The sequence below is a fragment of the Chionomys nivalis genome, chromosome 6 (assembly GCF_950005125.1).
Source record: "Chionomys nivalis chromosome 6, mChiNiv1.1, whole genome shotgun sequence".
Lineage (NCBI taxonomy): Eukaryota > Metazoa > Chordata > Mammalia > Rodentia > Cricetidae > Chionomys > Chionomys nivalis.
Window position 1 is genome coordinate 90,114,258 of NC_080091.1, and position 22,801 is coordinate 90,137,058.

At 43.6% G+C, this 22,801-nt stretch overlaps 1 protein-coding gene across 1 annotated transcript; it reads right to left on the minus strand.

Moving 5' to 3' along the window:
- Positions 1-3,694: 3,694 nt before the first annotated feature.
- Positions 3,695-14,231, minus strand: Mepe (matrix extracellular phosphoglycoprotein). Its single transcript, XM_057772761.1, has 3 exons — positions 14,203-14,231; positions 12,481-12,554; positions 3,695-5,099 (listed from the first exon to the last, which is right to left on the minus strand). Exons 1-3 carry the CDS (start codon positions 14,210-14,212, stop codon positions 3,825-3,827), a joined length of 1,359 nt encoding a protein of 452 aa, XP_057628744.1. The 5' UTR covers positions 14,213-14,231; the 3' UTR covers positions 3,695-3,824.
- Positions 14,232-22,801: the final 8,570 nt, after the last annotated feature.

Below are 22,801 nucleotides of genomic sequence, written 5' to 3' on the forward strand. Positions count from 1 at the left end.
CACTGGACCAGGGAGCTTTCACACAGATGAACTGTCTTCATCCCACCTGTTGTTTGGAAGCCTGGTGCCAATCAGATCCCACACCCGAGAAAAGCTCGTAGCTTCATATAATCTGGACTCACGTGGACCAGAGAGCTTCAACACTAAACAAGAACCACAGCTGACATGGCGGGGGACTCCCACACATCCAAGGAACATTACTCAAAAATTCTACAGACTTACGTTTCTGTTCACAGTAGACAGACCTTGTCGGCACTCAGAGCCTTGAGCAAGGCGAAGCAGGAAGTACCACCACCATGTGCACACATGACTTGCTGTTTTACAGCAGCGAAGGCCTCTTTAGTTCCTTCTCGTCTCCTCCTCACACTCACTTCTGTCTTTTACACAGGCACGTGGTGTTGAGCAGTTTGAGATATCCTGTCTGAACGACCATTCAGTATGGGACCAGAATACATCAAACCTGATACCTGACTTTTAGAACAGTTGTGAACTAAGGATGGCATGCGTACACTTCCAACTGTCTCAGGCCATCTTGACCTGTATCTGTGATTCTCTTTAATTTGTTGATGTGAGATATAGTTCTCTTCATCAGAAATGGAACTGTCCCCAGAGTACCAGGTTAGTAAGTCTGGACTGCCCACGAACCTACAGAGGACCCAGAAAATGATTTGGAAGTCACTGGAAAAGACACCCATGATGGTGATTTCAAATATGGGTTCACAGTCATTTGAGGCCCTGTTATGAATGAAAACAATAGATTTCCTATTCAATAACCTTCTATCATACATGGTATTCCAAGGTTGGTGCCAGATCCCATCAGAATTGACTGCTAAAATGATTGCTTGGTTTAATAGAACACACCTGCCACAGCTTCAGACTTTCTCTGCTTCATTGTCCTAAGCAAAAAGAAAACAAAACAAAACAAAAAACAGCAAAAAAAAAAACCTTAAAATGATTTAACTTCTGATACTAATCTATTAATGACATAACATAATCTACAAAAATTCAAATATGGTGACAGCTATATTTCTAAGCTTGGGAAATGTGTAATAAAGTACCCCATAATCGTTAAAGCACTGTCCACTGAGTGGCAGGCAGTTGCTCATAGTTCCTTCTTGGCCTTTCTTATCACAGTCCATGTGTCTAAGGGAGCCTTCCTCTGCCCTACTCTCTTGAGCCCCTGATCACCACCGCAGCTTCCTAGTCCTCTGATGGAGGGATCATTTTTAAACTTTAAATACATGTTGTACCACTTAAGGACATCAACTGCAAAGTTCTTATTTACCTATAGATATGTAGTCTATCTAAATGTGTAAATCTTTAAGACCTCTGCCTTATTCTGTGTGTGTACACATGTGTGTTTGTGCATGAGTGCCTATCTGTGTGATAAATGTACCTGCTTCTGATTGTGGAGTGTATGCATGCATTGGTGAGGGTGTACATGCACATGGGTAGTGTGACTAGGCCATAGGTCAACTATGAGTGCCTTTCTCCGTTGTTATTCACGTTCTCTTTCTGGCACAAGTCTCCCACTGGACCTGGAGCTCATCGATGCATCCATGCTGACTGGTCAATGAGTTCTGGGGATTCACTTGATGCCACTCACTTGTTGCTAAGAATCTGGGCGGGTACCCAGACTCCCTCCGCACTTCCTCTCCTGTCCTGCCATCTTCCTGATCACCTGTCCCTTTCCTTACATTATCCATCCAGTAAAGCCCGGGAGCATCTCCTCCCTTCTGTGCTTCCCAAACTGTTGTAAACTGTTTCAAGCTTAAGAAGCTGGACAGGATCGGGTAGTCTGCCTTGACGGACTGGAGTATTGGGTGGCAAATGGAAGGCAGACATTTATAAACAGAAAGACCAAGGAAAGTAGCTTGCAGGGAGCGCCCTGCAGGCACTGCTCCCATGCCTGGTCATGGATAGTTTTTCTTTTTGGACACAAGGTGGCAGAGTGCCTCTACTTTTCTCATTCCTCCGAAGGCAGCTGAAAGAGGATGAATCTGTCCATTTTGGAGATCTATGTTTATTTATCTTTAAATGAAGACGGCCCAACTGAAAGAGGAGCAGAGATAAAGTACAGCCTGTCTCACTGCAGAGGAACCTGTGCGCTTCGGCGGTTCTGGGTCTGTATCAGTGCCTCCATGTGTATGTTCACCTCAGCGTGATGTCTTGGTGAGGTCTTCCTTCCTTCACTTATAGAGAATCAGACACACACACACACACGTACACATATGTATATGTGTATATGTATGTATGTATGTATTTATGTATGTACGTAGTATCTATGTATCCCTCACCAGTGCTCTGAAGGTCTGTCCATGAGTGCTCAAACATGGGGAGAGGGAACAACCTAACAAGGGAATTGAGACTTGAGGTGTGCCCTGTCCCCCTAGATAACAGACAAGACGGTGGTCTTTGCAGTCGCCACACATGAAGACCTAAGACAGCATTTGCTGTCTCCATCTTCTTGTGGTTGTTTTCTCTCACCATCTCAACAGCTCCTATGTTCTTAGACCATTCCTGTGTAAAAGCCACTGGGTTGCTTTCAATTTTTTATTTACAATTTAAACTCAGTTATCATTTCTCTACTTAATTGCTTTCAGAGTGCTTTTTTGACCAAAATTATTATTCTTTTATTTATCTAAAAAAAAAAAAAAAAAAAACGAGTACCAGGAAGCAAAATACAGATTTGATGCAGAACCCAGTGGTCAGGTTGTCTGTTGTTTGAGAGTCTCCAAGGGACAGAAGGAATAATGCCCACATTTTCTTCTGAAGCTTACAGTCCTCCTTTCCTTCCCTGGATGCTCATCATTATGGGGAAGGAGAAGAATATTAGTAATGAATTCAGGCAGGCATTGGTAGCAGCAATATATTGACGCCCGACATAAGGAGAGCTAGTTTTCTGGCAGACGAGGATGTTTGGCACGGGGCTGAGTCTGTGGCCTTTCTATGCTTGCTCTGCCTTCCCCTTGTGGCCACACACTGGCTCCTGAGCATCCCAATAGCATGCTCATGCTAAGGCAAGGAGAAGGTCTGAGAAAAGAGAAATGGGGATCTCTCTTGCCATGGGACAAACGCTATCCTCAACAGGAGACATAGGTCCCCTCCCAGACCTGCACTACAAGACTGTCTATGCTCGAGAGAGGGAGAAGACATAGAGCTGGGATACTTGGGAGTGGTCAATGCGTGGTAACTGTTGAACCGGATCCTGGTCTGGGCCTCTCGTTTCTGTTGCTCATTCCCCATCTCCCATGGCACTTCCTCCATCCTCTGCTTCTCTCTAGATGGAGTCAGAGCCAGCAAAAGTGATCACCATGAGATTTGCTTCATATACAAAACTTTCTGCATAGGACACTAAACACACAGCAGAGGGACGAGCATAGCCAGCCACAGAGTGTGATGGGGAAGTGTCTCGTGCCTTGTCCGGGGGATTCTTCTCATATACCTTACCTCTCTCCTGGAGGCAGATTAAGATTGTAACCTCTTAATTCTGCCACTAATGCCAACAGTCTCCTAGTGATCATTTAACTACAGATGATCGTAGAAAAAAAGCACATTTATTTTCATTCTGTAGAGCAAACAACACACTTCAAGGCACGCATGACATTCACGGGCTATTTTAAGGTGTCGCCTATCCAAATATTACCTACTAGATAAATTCTTAATGAAATTTTTATTTAAAAAGAGCATTAGAACTTTGAGTAGAAATTCTTAGAGCTATTATAACAGCTCAACATCCTGGAGGTCTGTTAGCTTGCTCGGTTTCTGCTGTGTCTGCTCTCCCTCCAGGGCAGGAGGAGAGGACTGGTCCAGTTTCCAGGGAGTTAGTCCCCCTCGCTCTCACTGGAGCCGCCACTGGATGAGGACTCGCTGCTGTCTCTTCTGTGGGTGCTGAAGCGCCTGTGGGCATGGGGCCTTCGCGACTTCCAGGCCTTTCTCCATTGTGACATCCCTTTATTCCGGGTAGAACTGTTCTGCCCATGGAGTACATAATGGTTTTTTCTGCTGTGTGTTATAATCCGCTCATTACTGGGAACGTTAGAGGAATCTCCTTTACTTTTAACCTCATTACCAAGACCATGAGAAGGAAGACCCAGGCCCTGACTATCGCCTTTGCCTGGAAATCTTTGTTTTTCAGTCAAGGTCACTTGCTTCCTGTAGGATTCTTCCGTGTCTTTCCTAGAACTGCCTTTGCTGCGCTTAGGAATCTCATTGTAACTGGCGCTCCCGGCGCCGTCAGTGCTGCCCCCTTTCTGCTTCTCTTTGGAGGGCACTCGTGGATAGTGAAATTCTACTTTTCCTTGATGAGCATTTAGGCTGCCAGCATCAATTCTGTTCCCTTCTTTTCCAGGGAGTTCCCTAAAATTAGTACTGCCTGTGATGTCATTGCCGCCCTCCACCAGGCTTGCAGCAGCAGCGCCTGCCCGTTGTGTGGTTTTGTCTCTGGTTTCAACAGCATCACCGCCATGTGTTTCTCTCTCTGGGATCTCGTTAAAACCCAGTCCACTCGTGTGGGGGTTAACAGTCTCGGATTTGTCAGAGCCTGAGAGGCCTGTGCGACTACCTGAGCTTTCTAGAGCTGGTCCAACAGCACCTCCTTGGCCAGTAATGTACGTGAAACGTTGGCCATCCCCACTGAAAGGAGGGACATCGTTATCACCCCTCACTTGAATGTCTGCGGAACCGCTGCCTTCAAAGTCACTGGGGATCTTTCTGATTTGGGGGTGATGTGTTGGGTAGTGAGGGCTTCGTTGGATCTGGTGGGTACCTTTGCTTTTCACTGGGCTGTTCTGGGATAGTAGATTCCTCTGTTGAATCTTTTCATCTTTCAAGTGGTCTCTCGCATCACTGACATCCACTGGAATCATGTTTGAAACACTCTTAGGTTTCTTCTCTGTGTTTTTGTGCCTCCGTAGTTCACTCCCGGTCACCGGTCTCTCTATACGCTGTGGGATACTTCTCAGGAGAGCAGCGCCGTCCGTTTCCTGGTCAGGCAGGTTCAGGAGGGCATCCTCTCCATCCTCTGCTCCATTGTCCCCTGTGGGCAAGTCCCCGTGGGTGCTGCCTTTGTCGATGGTGCCATCCTCTTCATTCATCATCTGCGGATTTACAAAAAGATTTGGGGGTTTTTACTATTTTTGTTATTTTCATTGGCTTCAAAAAGAAACAAGCCTTTCTCTTTTTTCTGGGTAATGATTTCTTTAGGTGTCGACTCATAAATTCTTCCTTTGTCAAACTGGTGAAGAGCAATATTGTCTCTGCTTTTTTTCTTTTTCCCAAAGTAAAATTTTCATCATAAAGGAATTATTTTATGCTAAATTTTAAAAATCCAGTAATTCATAGAAAGTGTTTAAAACCTAAAACATATTTAGTGAAAAACCTACAACTCAACGTGGCTGGATGGAGCAAAGCAAGGTTCATGAAAAAAGAAGAATGAAATAGATTTAATGGCCATGTCAGATTCAAATACTCAGAAGCAAAATGGTGAGACTAATTTTAGACTAAGTAGCAGAATCAATATGTTTTTGGACACATTTTGGTGTGTTAGTATTCCTTGAGTGTGTTAACATCTTGGTTATGATAATTAAAGATTTGAATAGATGAAAGTTCCCATATGGAAAAAAGAAAGATCATCCAAACTCTTACATTTATATGAGGTGTAAGGAAAATCACAGAGATAGTAAAGCAGTTCAGGTAAGCAAGGGCCTTGGTGAGCTGCACCAAATGAGATCACAGAATGCCCAAATGTTTTCAGTCTTATTGTTTTTAATGTGTGTGGATGTTTTGCCTGTATAAGTATCTGTGCATTGTGTCAATGCCCACAGAGGCCAGAGAGACCATCAGATCCCTTGGAAGTGAAGTTACAGATGGTTGTGAGTTACCACGTGAGAAGACAAACCCTGAACCTCTCTCTGGGAGAGCAGTGAGTGTTCCTAACTGAAGAATCATCTCTGCAGATGCCAAACAGTTACAAATCTCTCCAGTGCTCACTAAAATAACTGTGTCCCAGAAGGACCAGGCACCAATCACATAAGCAGCCATCCCTCTTCAGGCTGGGTGAGCTGCAGAGACATGTGATCCAGGGAAACATGTGACCTGGCAAGTCATGTGATCCAGGGAGGCATGTGACCCGAAGAGATGTGTGACCCTGGGATGCTACTTTGTTTTTTTGAACATCAGACATCTCACTACAAGATAAGAAAATGAATACATTTCAGGATTTTTTAAAGAAATAACCTTGTTCATTGATACAATGCAAGCAAAGTATCTATCACAGTGTCTCTCTCACCCACCATGGTCTATAGCAATGCTAGCTGTCCTTCAATCAGGACTGTGTGGCATCCCTGATGTCATGCTAGCTTGCTTCCCTACAGAGTGGCAACACTTCCTCATAGGAGGCAAACTGTCCTTTCATGTCTTACATCTTATGTCATGGCAGCTAGCTGTGGACTCCATCTTCACTCCTTTCCCTGTGTTCTGAATGACACCCTTTGACTGTGGCTTGTGCAAGCCTGTGGCCGCTGATCACACATCGTCTAAAAGAGAGTCTTGACATCCTCAGTCTCTGATTAAGAACACTAGAAGTGTATTACAAGAACTAGTTCCAGGACAGCCTCCAAAGCTACAGAGAAACACTAACCCTGTCTTGAAAGAAGAACAAAAATAGAAGGAAGAGGAGGAGGAGGAGGAGGAGGAGGAGGAGGAGGAGGAGGAGGAGGAGAAAAGAAAAAGGAAAAAAGAAAAGAAAAATTAGTATAGTATATTAAGTTAAATTCAAATTTTAAAATTCTTAATTTTTTCCTGCCTACTCATAGAGAAAATTTTGTCCCATTTTTTTTGTGTTTCTATTAGTCTTTTTTCTCCCTCTTCTTTTTTAGAAAGGTAACATGCTTGCTAATGACTGATGTGCATTTAATTAGAGGAGAAAATAAAACTGTTTTATATAGAAGACAAGAGACAAGGTTTTAATTTTGCTGTAAGACAGTTAAGCATTTGTCTGAGAAAATATTTTAAAGTACAAAGAGCTTCCTGTTCTGCGTGTGCCCAGGGACATGATTTCCGTCCACCACCGGCTGCGACCGGCTCTGAGTCAGCGGCTGCTCTGTCCTCTCCTTCCTCCCATGCCTTACTTCATGGCAGTTTCTCTCTGGAGAATAGCCTGCCCACTCACTTCTGTCTTCTCAAACCTTATCACTCCCCCACGACTGGCTCACGGTTCCCATTGTGTAGGTCTCCCTGGACACCAGCCTGGAACTGACTTCTTTCCACTCCCGTCCCATTGTATGGTTTTTCCCCCCTGGTGCCACTCACATGACCCTTTCCATGACCTGTCTTGGGTTCTCATTTCAATGTCTCTTTTCTGTCTTCATGTTCTGAGAGAGAAGGAGTTGTACTTTCTCGCTTGGTTCAATTGGCGTTAAAACTCACACAGCAGGAAGCGCTGAAAACATGTTGCCCCAGAACCAAAATTAGCTAACTGCCCTAGAGATGGCCGTACGAAGAAGACCTAGCTGAGGCAAATAAAATTCTAAAGGAAAATTCTCACTTCCAGGGGAAATGAAGCCAGATTTGGAAAAGTAAATCGTCCTTCGGTTGGAGGTATTTTAAGCTGTGTGCGTTTCTACGGGTAATGATTCTGCAGGAAGCCACTGAGTGAAAGAATTATTGTCACCCCCGTGGACAAGTACCTCACTCTTCCTCTTCGATGAAAGTGGACATGGATGAAGTCATCTGTGGGAGGAGTTTAAGATATGGAGACGTGTGTCACTCTTGACAAGACGGTCTGTGATAGTAACTTACTTCCCCTGGAAGTCTACATGGTCCCAGCACATGGTAGGATATGCTCAGCAAAACCCCTCGTGGGAAGCAGTGCTACCGAAGCACAGTGAAATGACAATTGCAGGCCCCTGAGGCCCACCAAGGCCACATTTGCAGAAGTAAGTCCTGAATCAGAACACGGCTTGGGCCGAAACAGTGGATAGGATAAAGAGGACCCTGGAACGCAGAGCTGCATAGCACCCTGGTTTCAGAATCTGAGAAGTGTCGGGCAGAATAGAAAGGCAACATCCACAGCTGGAAATGCCAGAGCACTTTGTCCCTACTGAGCTCCCTTGCTAGTCCAGACTGTCATGGGAGGGTCTTTCCTTGGCCATGCACTTTTATGCTACTTTCAGAGTAGACATGTTTCATGGTGACCCTTATAAATGATGCAAAAACATACACCATTATATTAAAGTGGTTTTTGTCTTAAATTTTCTGTATTTCTTCCTAATACTACAGAATATTTCTTTTTAATTTGAGAGAAATTTAATTTTGCATCTGACAATTGGTAGTACTTCTTAGAACCACTGGAGGGCAAGTGTTGGCCGCCCTAGAAGACAGCCACCTCATGGGCTCTCTTTTGTTTACATCGTGAAATATATTTTCCTGCATGTCACTGTCAATTGTTTGTTGTACCATGGTGTATCAATCTTACTACCATATTTCAGTGGAATTGCAACATTGGGAAGCACTTCCAGAGTAGAGCGGAGAAGCCATGAGAGGAAAGACAGGTTTCCCTGTGCTCATGGCTGAGGTTCAGCTGGTGCCACCCCTTGAGCATTCTGGCTTTTAAGTTTGATATTCAGACCTTGTTATTTTCAGCTGAGAGTTTCAGGACATAGAACTGGGATTGCCAGGACAAACCATGGTTGAGATGCACTGTAATTTGGTGACATGCAGATCTTGTTAGTATTTCTTGTATTGATAGCTTTCTTGATGCATGTGGAAAACTAATTCCACATGAAGTATATTCTTTATAGAAGCCTGTTAACCAAGCTTCTCCCTCCTTCAATGTTGGTTTGCTTTTATATACCGCACACACGGGGAATGGTGTTTGCTAATCACAATGTCCCAGAACTCTTACTTATCCCTCTGAAAATTGTGATTTCAAGGATGGCATCACACTGGGACAAGAACATCAATATGTGGACATGTTTAATTATCTGTTGAAGGAATTATAATGGACTAGAATGTGTCACGATTCTGCTGGACACTGCACACCCCTTGCCTAAGAACCCAAAGACATTTTGGCAGTTAAAAATGTTCTCTCATTGCCTTTTCTTTCTTTACAGAGCTAAAATAGTTATTTGGGAGGAATGATTCTATTTGCCCTCTGTTCTATACAGATCTGCCTGGCTTTTAGTCTCTGGGTGAAATTCTGCAAGGAGACCAGCAACTCAATTCCACCAAATAGAATGTTCTTTCATTCATTTCTTCAAACAACAAATATTTAATTTCTTTCACTGGATTATATTAATGTGAAAAATCATTCTGACTGAAAGAGGCTCAGACCCACTTCTCTGTAAGTATTTGTTAGGGGAAAAAAAAAAAACCCATCATTTTCCTCCCCACTAGATGGCAGTGCCATCTTGGCCTCGGAATCAGATTCCAGCATGAAGTTCCCACAGCTTGGAAGGGGAAAGGCAGGCCTGGGGCTCCAGAATGGGAGTCATGGTCATTGGAACGCACAAGAAAGACGTTTTCATGTGCAAACCTGAGAGATTTAGTGTAAGAGGTAACTCCAAGTTCAGGAAGCGTGGTGATGGTGAAAGCCAACAGCTGTGTTACAATGTGATGGTGCCAAAGAACTACAGTGCCGACATCAGTTCTGCCTGTAAAAAGTAGCACAGCGATGCCTCATCACCCACCACAGCCCTGCATATAAGAGTGCACAGCGATGCCTCATCACCCACCGCAGCCTTGCATGTAAGGGTGCACAGTGATGCCTTGTCAATCACATGGTACATCGTTTTGCTCAGACAAGAGACGATGGACATGGCCACCAGTTCAGGCAGTCTCTTTGATCAGCATGGAAGTGTCAACTTTTTTTCTTGAGGGTAGGTGGCTCATCTACGGAGGCTTACTGAAGTACATAAAGACCAGACACTGAAGAATATATATATGTAGTCGTCTTGGGCCTTGGTCTTGAGGCCCAAGATGTCACACAAAACAAAGGACTCAAGAATTCTGGGACAAGTTTTCTGTGAACAGCATAGTGTAACAATTCTTCCAATCTTAGTGTTTCCATTTCCTTATTTCCTTTGGAAACTTCTCACTTCTCGCTGATGTGACAAAAGGGACAAATGAGTGGCTGTGCAGTGTCCTGTGTGCTAAAGTGGAAGTCAGCACCATGATGGACCAGCCGCTGACGAGAGACGTCCCGGGGAGACTTAAGACAAGCAGTCGGAGGAACACCTCGCCCACCTGTCCTATTGGCTCAAAGAGTGCTTTTCCTGAACAACACGCGAAGACTTGGGATCTTGTTTATGTGTCTCTACTCTAATTGATTAAAAAAAGTCACAGAAGTGTAAACTCAAGTGCTTAGTGAAAGTATTTCATTAATTGGTCTACTATTCCGCTTCATTCCAGAAACAGACAATTGGCTTGTCAATAACATCTTCTGTTTCTAGGACACAGTGTATTTGCGGAGAATTTCCCACTTTCCAAAGGAATTTTGCATGGAAATTTCTCTTAAGTATCTTAATAACCACGTGAGGTGAGCAGTAGGAAAGAGAGTGCCCACACAGACACAGCTGGTGATGGAAAAGAAGGGAGAAGTCCCAGCCTGAATCTCCTCTTCCAAAATCCCAAGACTGAAGCAATAAAAAGATGAAAGTAGCTTTCTTTGGAAAGATGTTTACTAATATGGAGATGTGTTCCTAAAACTTATGTCAAATCTTCGAGATATATTTCATGATTTTTTAATTTTTACATCTATTTCTTATTTCCATGATTCTTTAAAAATAAATTTAAGCTGTTACCTCATTTTTAGCAATAAAAATGAGCTATAGGAAGATGAATATAGAAATAACTTGGCTAGGTATAAAAATAGGATATAATAGTATGAGTGCTTTCTAACAGAGCATGTTCATTTATGTTTGTGTTAAAGCATGTACTTGTGACATAGATTAACCCCGTATAGGCTCCGATTCATTGTGACTTGGACCAAAGCCTCCCGCACTGAACTGCATTTGATGGATAGTGATGGAATATCACTGCTTGATCTCCCTCTTCTCTTTTCTCACACTTTAAAACTGTTTGAATCCAGGTCATAATTATGACACATGCACAAGGCTTACTATATGCTCATTTTTATACCAGCAGCCTATGATCAGATAACTGAGATAACTGTTAAAATGGAATGTATACATCTGTGAGAAAAGATGACACTACAATTCACAGGACCCGATTTTGTCCCTGTTACCCTACTAAGACTCTTTAATTTGGAATCTGCAGTCCTCCCTACTCCTCTGACACCCACTTGGCAGTTGCACTGAACTTGACAGTGGCCCTGTAATAGATATGACATCGTCTTCCCTGAGGAGGAAAGCTGGCAGCCTCTTCTGACTGGCGGTCACCAGATTGGTGTTGGCCTGGCGCTTTACTGGAAGCTGGATAGAAAGGGCACTTCAGCTCTTCCCTGGAACGTGCAGCTCAAAATAACTCAGCTTCGGTTGGTTGGACTGAGTAGGTCAGCAAGACACACTTAACCACCAGCCTGCTTCAGTGCAAGCCTGTATGGTCCTAACTGGCTCCATGGGGATCAGGTGGGACTGATTGGTTCAGTAGGCACAGCTCTTACCACAGTGTAAAGGCTGTGCACGAAGTGGTTAGTGAGATTCCCTCATTTCTGCTCTTTCACCAGATGGTTCATCCTGCCAGTCTGGTTACCCCACAGCTCTCCCACTTACTCGGGACCTATACTTAAATATGGTCAGCAATGGAGTGAGTACTTGTTTCTATAGTTACTCAACCCACAAGGTTACTCTGGGAGCTAGGATGCCGGTAAGACGTTATCTAATTAGCTCCGTGTCTGAGTTGCAGAAAAAGTCTGTAGTGCTCAACTTTGTCACAGGATAAATTGGTCACATCCTGAGTGCTCAACCGGTGAGTCAGAAGAAGAAAAGTCATGAGAGGCAATAGAAGCCTGATCTAGGTGAGATCATGGGCATCAGTTCCATTTTAGCCTCAACAAAGAACATCTTCGACAGGCTCCCGCTTGCCAAGATGCTGCCAGACAGAGTCCCCTCCCAGAGCCAGCTATTTGCAAAATGCACTTAGCTAGCTTTACACATTCATGTGAAGTTCCTCAAGACTCTGGTAAAATATTACCAGGCTCTTTTTGATACATGATGGTTCCAGTTTTTGAGCATAGCTCACTAATCCGGGCTGACTTGCAACGCTGTGGCTGGATACTTGTTTTCTTAGAGATTCGTAATAAAACAACATGGTGCCTTCCTACGTGGCAGGCTTCTGATGTGCACGCTCAGTGCTTCACATTTTAACAAACACTGCTTGAAAACGAGAGAGAGACAGAGACAGAGACAGAGAGAGAGACAGAGACAGAGAGAGGAGAGAGAGAGAGAGAGAGAGAGGAGAGAGAGAGAGAGAGAGGAGAGAGAGATCATGTGACATGTAAATTAATTTGTAAATGCTTACTGGTGCTGCCCAGGTCACACCGAAGAGGAGCAGTCCTACACACATGACCACAGTCTGCATCTTCACAAGTCTCCCTGAAAAAGTCACGACACCTCTCTTAAGAAAGCCAGTTAGGAGCCGCAGGCATGAACACACACATATGCAACATCCTTCCCCGAGAAGTTAATTTCCTTTTAATATATAGATTACATACCTTGTATATAATTACATCTATACAATTATCATCTATACAAATATATGTAGTTTGCACAATTAGTTCATAGTTAAGGGTTAATATTTTAATTTATTTTTAATGTCTGATTATTGTCATGTAAAACCAAAAATCATTGAATATAATTAATCTGGTAATCAATTAATAGAAATTAATTTTACAGACATAGTTATTTGCACTTTCCCCATGTGCTTAGTACATTATCATTAAATGCTTGTTGGTTGAAAGCAGCAGTGGGCAGCAAATCAGCCCATGTTGGAATCATTTGCTGTGTCGAGATGGCAGATATAAAGGTGAGGAATGGAATCTTATCGATTCCAGGCCAGTACCTTAGTGCACATCTTCACACCCACCAGCAATATGTCTGAATTTGTCACTGTTGGGGCCAGAGAAAGAAACCACTGGAGCAATTTTTATTGTAAGCAAAAGTATGTACTAAATATTAAAAGTAGATAAACATCATTCTGAGAATTTTACATGTGTTTCTTTATTTGAGTCCCACAACAAAGTTATGAGCTAGGTGGCTTTACCAGTTTTATAGACGAGGAAGCAGACTCAGAAATGAGTATTGATGAGCAGAACTGGGGTTGGTATTCTTGCAAAGTAGCTACAGAACTGGTACTCCTAACCAAAACTCTGTGCCACCTCAAGTAAGAGTCTGTTCTTCCATTCAATTTAATAAAAGCCACAGGCAGTCCGTTTTAAAAAGACCCTATGCTATATAAATTTCAACAGAGGAATCTTTGGAACCCTAGTGTTTAGTTACAAAGTAAAGCACATGTGTATGGTGTGATAGATATTTCACTAGGACCTAGTGAGCTCAGCTAACTCAAGGAGCAATTACAAAGAAAACTTACCAGCACAGCTCTAGATAGCAATCTGTTGGTCTTGGTGAACATGAAATATTTTACTGACACATAAACATATAACAGCCAATATGAAAATTATGTGATTTGTTGGAAGAAAGGACTTTTATGGGCAAAGTATTTTAAATGTTCTTACAACATTTAAACATTTCATAGTAAAAACATACTCAACAGAATAATGCAACCAAGATATATTGTAAAATCCTATTTTGTAATCTTCTAACTTAATATTATCTTAAGGATCTAAATTGAAATTCAAGCTATAATTTTGACTTCTAAACCTTGTAGTTAAGGGCAGGCTACACATTTATCAAGTAGCTCATTGCTGGTAGACACCTCAGTGCAGTGTTTGTAAAGAGGAACACAGCTGGCTTCTCCTGTGTCTGGGTTCTCAGATGGAGTCCTGCTACCACTTACCGTGGATTTTGATAATAATGACAGCCTGCAGGCCACTTTTCTGCCAAGACACAGTTGAATTAATGATGTCTAGCACCTCACCTATCGTATAGAACAAAGCACTGGATTTAGACACCGGCGCTCAGCTGAGAATAGCCCCAGCTGCACTCATTTGTGAGGAGACTGCAAACTTAAGCAAGCCCTTTCGATAGCAAGCAATTCTGTGAGGAGCAGTGAGAGACAAGTTACCTGGTGTCATTGACCTTTGGCAAAGCTCGGCTTCTTCAGGCTCAGCAGTCCCTGGGCATTTGCTGAAATTTAAAGTTTGTTAGAGCCCCCCAGTGTCCAATCAGCATGGCCCACTCAGCGCCAGTGAGGCGTCTGTCACAAGTGCCCACGGATGACCACAGGGGGCAAGGTAATTTTAATCTAAAAATGTTCTTGTGGTGAAAAGCTGCTATCAAATGTTCCAGGGAGTAGAATAAACAGAAAATTATAAATATCACAGTTTGGACATTATGCTGCCAGATAATTAAAATTGATTTCAGAACTATTAACTAGGACTGGGTGAATAGCTTGCATATTTATAAATAGAAAATATTTGTAAACCAACAAATTTATGAATGGAAGGTATTTTATTAAGTAAATTTGTAGCTTTCATTTGTCTGAATGGGATTCAGAATCAGTTAACAACTACATTCTGAGTGTCTACTCCATGGCAGGCATTGGAGAAGCCTCAGTGGATGAAACAGAAACACATCCTGTCTCATGGGTCTCACCACCTGAGAAAGGAATCAGACAACGAACTACGTTCTATTAGATGGTGTCGTGGATGAAGTTCGAAGTGGAACACTGCAGGGGGAGATCTCAAACACTGGGAGGAAGGAGATGGGACTAAAATTTTAGGTTCTCACTGCAAATGTGACTTTTGAGTAAAGTCTTTGATATGGCTCAAATGTGTGTTATGCTCCAAAATTCATACTGTGAAACTAAAGCTCCCATGAGACAGGATAGAGCTTTAGAGTCTAAGTTATCAGGTGAGAACTTTCCTGAGTGAGATTAAAGGACTGAAGGAAATGACCTAGACTTCTCGCAGTCCACCTGTCTGTCACGTGAACACACGACTTTCATCCTCCTCACCACACCCCCAGGAGGAAGTCACAAGACACCATATTGGATGGTGGTAAAATTATCTTCCACCCAACAGTGAACCTTCCAGTACCTTCTTTACCTTAAACTTCCCAAACCTCCAAAGCCACAAGAAGTCAGCACAGTGAGATGCCAACTTTTGTTCTCTTTAGATACCAAGTGTGAGATAGTCTGTTACAGTCATGTAAACAGACGAAGCAACCCCATGACTTTGCATAGGAGAACATTCCAGACAGAAGGTCTAGGAAGACCCAGCTCTGGAACAGGGGCCTGCTGGTTATTTCCAGAAGTCGATTAGATGCAGAGAAGCCACTTAGCTGGAGAAACTGAGCAAGGGAAACAACAGCAAATACAGCGAGACAGGAATTAGATAGCGAGGACCAGGGACCTGCAGGTCTGTGCGCTCTGCCCTAAGAGGTAAAGCCCTTTCAGGGTTGGTTTGGAGCTGTGACTTAGAGGGGCTTGTGTACTCTACATAGGACCTTGGATTCAGTCTCAGTATTACTAATAGAAATAAATAGGTGAAATTTAATTAATTATTAATTTAATTTAATTCTAAGTCAAGAAAGCTGCTAGAGGTTTTGAGCAGAGCTGAGACTGAAGGCGTGAAGTCAGGACAGAGTAGAGAAGGCAGCCTAGAGTTCCTGCAGTGATCGAAACAAAGGCCAGCGGGCTCCAGGCAGACAGAGGTAGAGGAGCAAGGAAAGGCAGTCATGTTCAGCATGGTCTTAGCGGAAAGCCAATGGGACTGGCTGCGTGGGGGAAGTTAGCACCAGAGAAGCTCGCACTAGGGGAAGCTCGCCAGGAGACTCAGACTGCAGGATGATTTTGCTTTGTAATAGGAAAACTGAAGTTACTTTTTATTGAAATGGGAAAATATTCAGAAGATACTTTTAAAGGATGTGTTGTGGTTTTAATTTGGATGAAGATTTCTCTTAAATGGTTAGGACATTGAGCCTGTTCTTTCTTTCCGGACATTGAGCTCGTTCTTCCTTTCCTTGATGGTAGCAGCTAAAATCAAACTGTAATTCATGTTCATAATAAGGAGGTTTTATTTGATCTAAAAATATAGTAACGCCTCGTGGGATGACTCATATTAGGTTTATGTGTAAATATACCAGTAAAAGATTATGTAAGTTCTTAGACTTCTACTTTACGATAAGAGCTACTTATGCATAAATACAGCTTTACAACCAATAATAAATAATATGTAATAAATTTTATGTACAAATCTCTGATTTCCCCAAACTCAAATAGGCAAAAATAAAATAAAAAATAATAAAAAAAAAAGCAGAAAAATGAGCAGTATATCCCTAACACAATTTTGGTTTGGACAATGATGGTTTTTCTAATTTAGGCCAAATTCTTCTTGCTTTGTACAAGTTCTATGGCTTTCTCCCAAGGATCCTGAGTTGCTTTTAAAGACTTGTAGGAGCTTCAAGCTATTGTGTGTGAAGAGAACGACAGTTCATTTCAAGCCATCTATCTGAACTTTAGAATATTTGATCACTATAACCCTCATAGTCATGGACAGAAACACACCTAAGCTCAAGCCCAGCTCCATTATGGTTTTAGTGACAAATTGCTCAAACAATGAAATTGAATTTTTTGGCCTTCTTTCCTCCATTCAAGCGTTATACTAACTAATCTAATCCCGGTGACAACTATGATGTAGGTAATATTATTATCATCATAGTTTTTAGTGACGAGACAAAGTGCTTTGAGGTTTTCCTTAGGTCACATAATCAGCAAATAGAAAAGCCAGAAATAGCATAGGAAATGTGACTAATGAAGGCCAGGGTGCTATACAGACACATAATGTCAGCATGAACACTACCAAATTCTGCAAGGTGCTTAGCCCACTGTCTTTATGCCTGTCTCACCCATTGCTCCCGTTAGCGACAACTGTCTGGGACCCAGGAGGAGCAGGTGCTTCTGCCCCCTGTCCCCTATTGGTTTCCTGACCAAGTCTTCTGTGGTTTATCTAATGAACACACAAAATCAGAGAGAGAAATGACAGAGTGAGGTTTAAGGACCACAGGATGTATTTCTCTAGACGTTATACACAGCCGGGACAACAGTTTCATTGGTGCTGAGGGTTTGGGTGACAAGGGACAAAACTAATAAGAAGATGGAAGTCAAAAAAGAAAAGTAATAAGCAGAAGTGAACCAAAATACAAATGGTAGAAAAGAGAGAAGGGGAGGAAGAAAAGTAAAATGCTCATTTGCAGCTTAGATAGTCTATTAAGCTTGTGATCAATTCAGCAAATTTGACAATTGACAGGCTATGCAGTAACTCATGCTTTTGCACTGTTCATAGCTTCAACAATTCACACAGAGATTTTGTTTGTGCCTCATACACAATATAGACATCGAATGGCTTTTCATTGCCATAGTCTTATAAGAATTTCAGATGGATACAAATGTATTTTTCCTTTGTTTTTCTTCCTTTCGAAAGAATGTTCCTATCTATGAAAGTGATTGCCTATTAAATATATATATATATATATATACACACACACATATATATATATGTTGAGGTATATTATATATTTATATTATCTGGTCTGAAAGTGTATGAGTTCTAGAAGAAGAAAATTCATAGAATTTTTATCAGACTTAAGAAGCAACTCCTTGTCCTACCACGGAGAGACTGAATGGAGCTAAATATACATGTTCTCAAAGCTGAAATGAATTCAAAGAAAAAACATTCAACTTAAGTCTTAAACTTAGAACCTACAATTGACAAGAGCAAAAATAGTGAGACCCCTTTCCAGCTAGACGTTTGGAGGGTGGCATTCTGGGAAGAGGCCGCGGAGTGGTTAGTGTGAGTGTCCAGGGAGATGGACACTTTGCTTCTTTTCTCTTGGAACCTGTCCTCCTTGCTGACTTTAAAACAAATGAGCAAACAAATTTGTCCTAAAAGTTTTGTGTATAAATTAATCCTGGAAATCTTGTCCTGTTTCAGAACAATAATTTTATTTTATTTTAAATATACTCATTCGTAAGTATCAATATTCATCCTAAGCTACAAAAATGTTGCTCTGTAAAACATCACTAGCAGCCCACTTCTCATTTTTCTCCAAATGATTCTTATCTTTAGGAAGCATTATCTTCCCTCAGCACTGGGCATTTCTCTCCAGTGCAGCACCGTGGAGCGCCACAGAACGGCAGGAAGCTAGTTGTGTCCGTTTCTCCAGACCACACATTCCTTCAGCTATTAGAGGGTATGTCAATACAATTTACCTTTATTTTATATTAGAAGGAAGTTTATCGCCACTTAAGATAAGGACGCAAAGGGTGTAGCTAGAATGTATTGTGATGGCACCAGCCCTTCCTCCAGGACACGGTGACATTGCTGAAAGAGGCCACAGCTCTGATCTGTGGCCTCGAGGGGGACAGCGCTGCTCATTCTCAAATTAGGATTCCTTCCAGAGGCTGCTGTTCTGCATTGCAAGCCCACAGGAGGCAGAATGTGACTCTCAGGGGACACATATTAACATCGGCTTACTATACCTGGGCATGCCTAGTTTTCTCCATCCTTTAAGCTGGCTCGTTTGCATTGTGTTGTTTCAGCTCTTCTTCAATGACCTCCTTAACTCCTGGGGATCCAGAGTCATTCTGCCAGTTTCTGTTCTAGTTAGCTGTTGCTATTTAACATATTATCTCAAGATTTATTTTGAAAATCAAAGTTAAAGTTCTTCGAGGGGGGACTATTATGAACAAGAAAGCATGACGGGAATCAGCACCAGCCTGCAAGGTGTAGGTGTCTGATGGAGGAAGGTCATTGGTTAATTAATAAAGAAACTGCTTGGCCTCATAGGTTAGAACATAGGTGCGTGGAGTAAACAGAACAAAATGCTGAAAGGAAGAGAAAGTGAGCTCAGATGCAGGGCAGCTCCTCTTAGGGCAGACGTGATGAAGCAAGCTGCCAGGTCAGACATGCTGACTCTTTCCCGGTAAGACTGGTGCTACACAGATTATTAGAGAAGGGGTTGATCGGGATATGAGAATTAGCCACTAAGGGCTAGAGCTAATGGGCCAAGCAGTGTTTAAAAGAATATAGTTTGTGTGTTGTTATTTCAGAGCATAAGCTAGCCAGGTGACCAGGAGCTGGGTGGCAGGAACACAGCCCACAGCTCCTTCAACAGGTGTACAGTTTATATTACAGCGGTAAACTAAACCATAGAGAAATGTTTTGTGTTCTCCAAAGCCTAAACCTGGGTTGACATGTAGAACACTTGACTGAGACATGGGTTGATGAAACTTGGAAAGACTGGAAAGTAGCAGAGCGATAGAGGGCTATCAAGAGAGGGGCCAATCCATCTTTTAGGAGCAGCTACTTTGTGGTCCTATTAATATTCTCAGGTCATCAACTCACATCCTGCCTGCCCTGCCTGCCTGCCTGCCCTGCCCTGCCTGCCTGCCTGCCTGCCTGCCTGACCTGCCTGCCTGCCTGCCTGGCTGCCCTGTGTGCCCTGCCTGCCCTGCCTGCCTGCCTGCCCACCTGGCTGCCTGCCTGCCCTGCCTGCCTGCCTGCCTGCCCTGCCTGCCCTGCCTGCCTGGCTGCCTGGCTGCCCTGTGTGCCCTGCCTGCCCTGCCTGCCCTGCCTGCCTGCCTGCCCACCTGGCTGCCTGGCTGCCCTGCCTGCCCTGGCTGCCTGGCTGCCTGGCTGCCCTGCCTGCCCTGGCTGCCTGGCTGCCTGGCTGCCCTGCCTGCCCTGCCTGCCTGCCTGCCCACCTGGCTGCCTGGCTGCCCTGCCTGCCCTGGCTGCCTGGCTGCCTGGCTGCCCTGCCTGCCCTGGCTGCCTGGCTGCCTGGCTGCCCTGTGTGCCCTGCCTGCCCTGCCTGCCTGCCTGCCTGCCTGCCTGCCCTGGCTGCCTGGCTGCCTGGCTGCCTGGCTGCCCTGCCTGCCTGCCTGCCTGCCTGCCTGCCTGCCTGCCCTGCCTGCCTGGCTGCCTGGCTGCCCTGTGTGCCCTGCCTGCCCTGTCTGCCTGCCTGCCCACCTGGCTGCCTGGCTGCCTGCCTGCCCTGCCTGCCCTGTGTGCCCTGTCATGCCTGCCTGTCTTTCCCCCAGTTTCAGCTGAGTTTTTCAACTTTTTCTCCTCAGCATTCAACTTCCACCTCTGTACACTTCACCTTCTCAACTCTGATCAGAGCCAGCCCCTCAGCATCAGACTGTTCTGCCCTCTGTCATCTGGCACCTCTGGTTTAGTATTGTCTTGTAATGCTAGGAACACAGAGAACTGACACATTACTGCTCCTGTGTGCTCTCTGTATGAGTAACAAGCTGTCCAACTCCATGTGAGCCTATGTCTCTCAGCTGGTGGAATCAAGTTAAATGGAGTGTGTCAACCTAACAGCTCCAGCTTCATCATGGGACTGTTACAAAGCATTCTGGTGTTTAGTAACCATGACAACCCCAACCAGGTCTAAGAGTATGCAGTTCTGGAAGGCTACGTTTCAGTAGGAGTGGAGAAATGAAACCCACGAATTATACAATTTACCAGAAAACTGAGTTATTTTGGAAAGCATAATGACTAAGGTGACTTGGCTTCCTGGTAGCTTCAAAATGTCAAATAAATAGCTAAACAAACAAACAAACAAACAAAAGACACCCTGAAGTCAAGGACTGAGGGATCAGTGGAATTCTACAGCCAAGAAGGAAACCTCTCAACAGACAGACAGACAGACAGAATGTGGAAGATGAGACTCCAGGAAGGAAAAGAGATGGAGGCTTCTGAAGCTAAAGTGCAGCCTCTAAAGAGGAGAGAGGAGAGATCGGCCGGTTCTGAGTCCCTTAGGTGTGTCTCACTGAGCAGTAGCCTGGGATTGGGGGAAGGAGTTAATGGTGCATAGGGGTAAATTACCCAGTAAGACCAGAGCCTCTGCCTCCAGAGTTCATGAGCTCTGTACCATATCCAGCTGCCTCTCTAGCAAGATAAATCTGCAGGAGAGAATCCTGGCTCTGAAGATGCTGTTCAACAAGCAAGCCTTAAACCCTGGTTGTTTCTAAGCAAACAGTGATGTACAAGGCATATTTTCCAACAGTGAGGCTGGCACTAGAGATGCCCTGCCTATCCACTGTGGATGCCCACATGACAGAGGGTACTGTATAATGGTAAAGGGCACAGAGCCTAAGCCAGCCTGGCACTGCCTAACCCTGCCTGGCCGTGTGTGATGTGTTTGGGCCAATTGTTCACCGATAAAGTTGAGGATGATAACAAATGGGAAAGTGAAGATGTTTATGAGTGATCCATTTAGAATAGTATAAGATAATCTTACATATGTTAAACTTCTTGAGAATGGGAGTAGTATTGTGCTTATACAGGGTTAGTAACTGTTAGATGGGGAAGGAGAGTGGAGAAGAACCTCACCATGCAGACCATGTTGGCCAGGAAGCTGCCATCCTATTGCATCAGCCTTCTGGACACTAGGATTACAGGCATATGCCACCCTTCCTGGCTAATTCTTAAAATAAATACTGAAATATTGATCAATCTTCATGATCTCTACAAACTCCTCTTCAGCGGTTTTACAAAGAGTTGCGTGCATAACACACACACATACACACACAAACCGGGAAAGATAAGAATAAATGTGGCAGAACGTTAACCAGTCATGAGTTTGATGTTTAGTGTTAAGTATCAACCTGAAAGAATCCCAAACCCCCTAGGAGATGGCTCTCTGAAAGGGCCTGTGAGGACTATCCTCATTTTAACTGAGCCGGGAAGACTCTCCCACTGTAGGTGGCACCGTTCCCTGGCTGAAATCTCAGACTCTACTGGTGGAGAAAAGGAACTAAACTGCAGCATGCACTCGTCACTATTGGCTGATTGTGGATGCCATATGACCTGCTGGATCAAACCGCAGCTGCCTCGGCTTCTCTGCCAGGAGGGCTGACTGTTACCCTTGAACTGTGAGCTGAAATAAACACCTTCCCATTAAGATGTCTCCCAGGGCATTTTATCACAGCATCGGAAAAAGAAAGGAAGGCAGTGAGCCAGGTGCTGGGTGTATGGAGGGTGCTTACGGATGGTCTCTTCCGTCAGGGCCTCTTCCGTCAGGGACTCTTCCGCCAAGGACTCTTCCGCCAAGGACTCTTCCGCCAAGGTCCGTGAGCCGGTGATAACGGAACTGACCGCACCCAAACTGAAGTCATTCTGACGAGATTCTACATTTTCATGTTCTGGATGTCTAAACATTGACTATGTGGGCTCATATGTTTTACAATGTATAAATTAAAGGATATGCCAATTATTGTTGTGCTTCTTCCAAGTGTCTATATGCTTGCTTGAAGTTTGTTTTTAGGTTTATATTAAGGAGTCAGTTGCTGTCAAGACTTTGTACCCTAATTGTGTGTGTGTGTGCAGTTTGAGTGTGTATTTACATGTATATGTGTGTGGTTTGTGTTTATGTTTTCATGTTTTTGTGTGTGCAGCTTGTGTGTGTGGTTTGTGTAGGTGTTTGCATGTGCATTTTTATAGCTTGTGTGTTTGCATGTGTGTTTGTGTGTTTAAGAGTTTAATTACCCCATGTTATGACTTACCCTATTTAAAATCAAATTTTGTAAGGATAAGCTTACCAGAAAATCATAGGACACCCAGTCACAACTGAATATTAGATAAAGAATAAGTCATTTATTTAGCATAAGTTTATTCCAGATATTTCACAGAGGCTAATTATTCATGGGGGCCACT

What these genes read in the sequence shown, in the direction of transcription:
- Mepe (XM_057772761.1), bottom strand. An exon ending in GTGTGACCTGGGCAGCACCA is followed by an intron (nt 5,100 to 12,480) that starts GTAAGCATTTAC and finishes GTAAATCCGCAG; the next exon opens with ATGATGAATGAAGAGGATGG.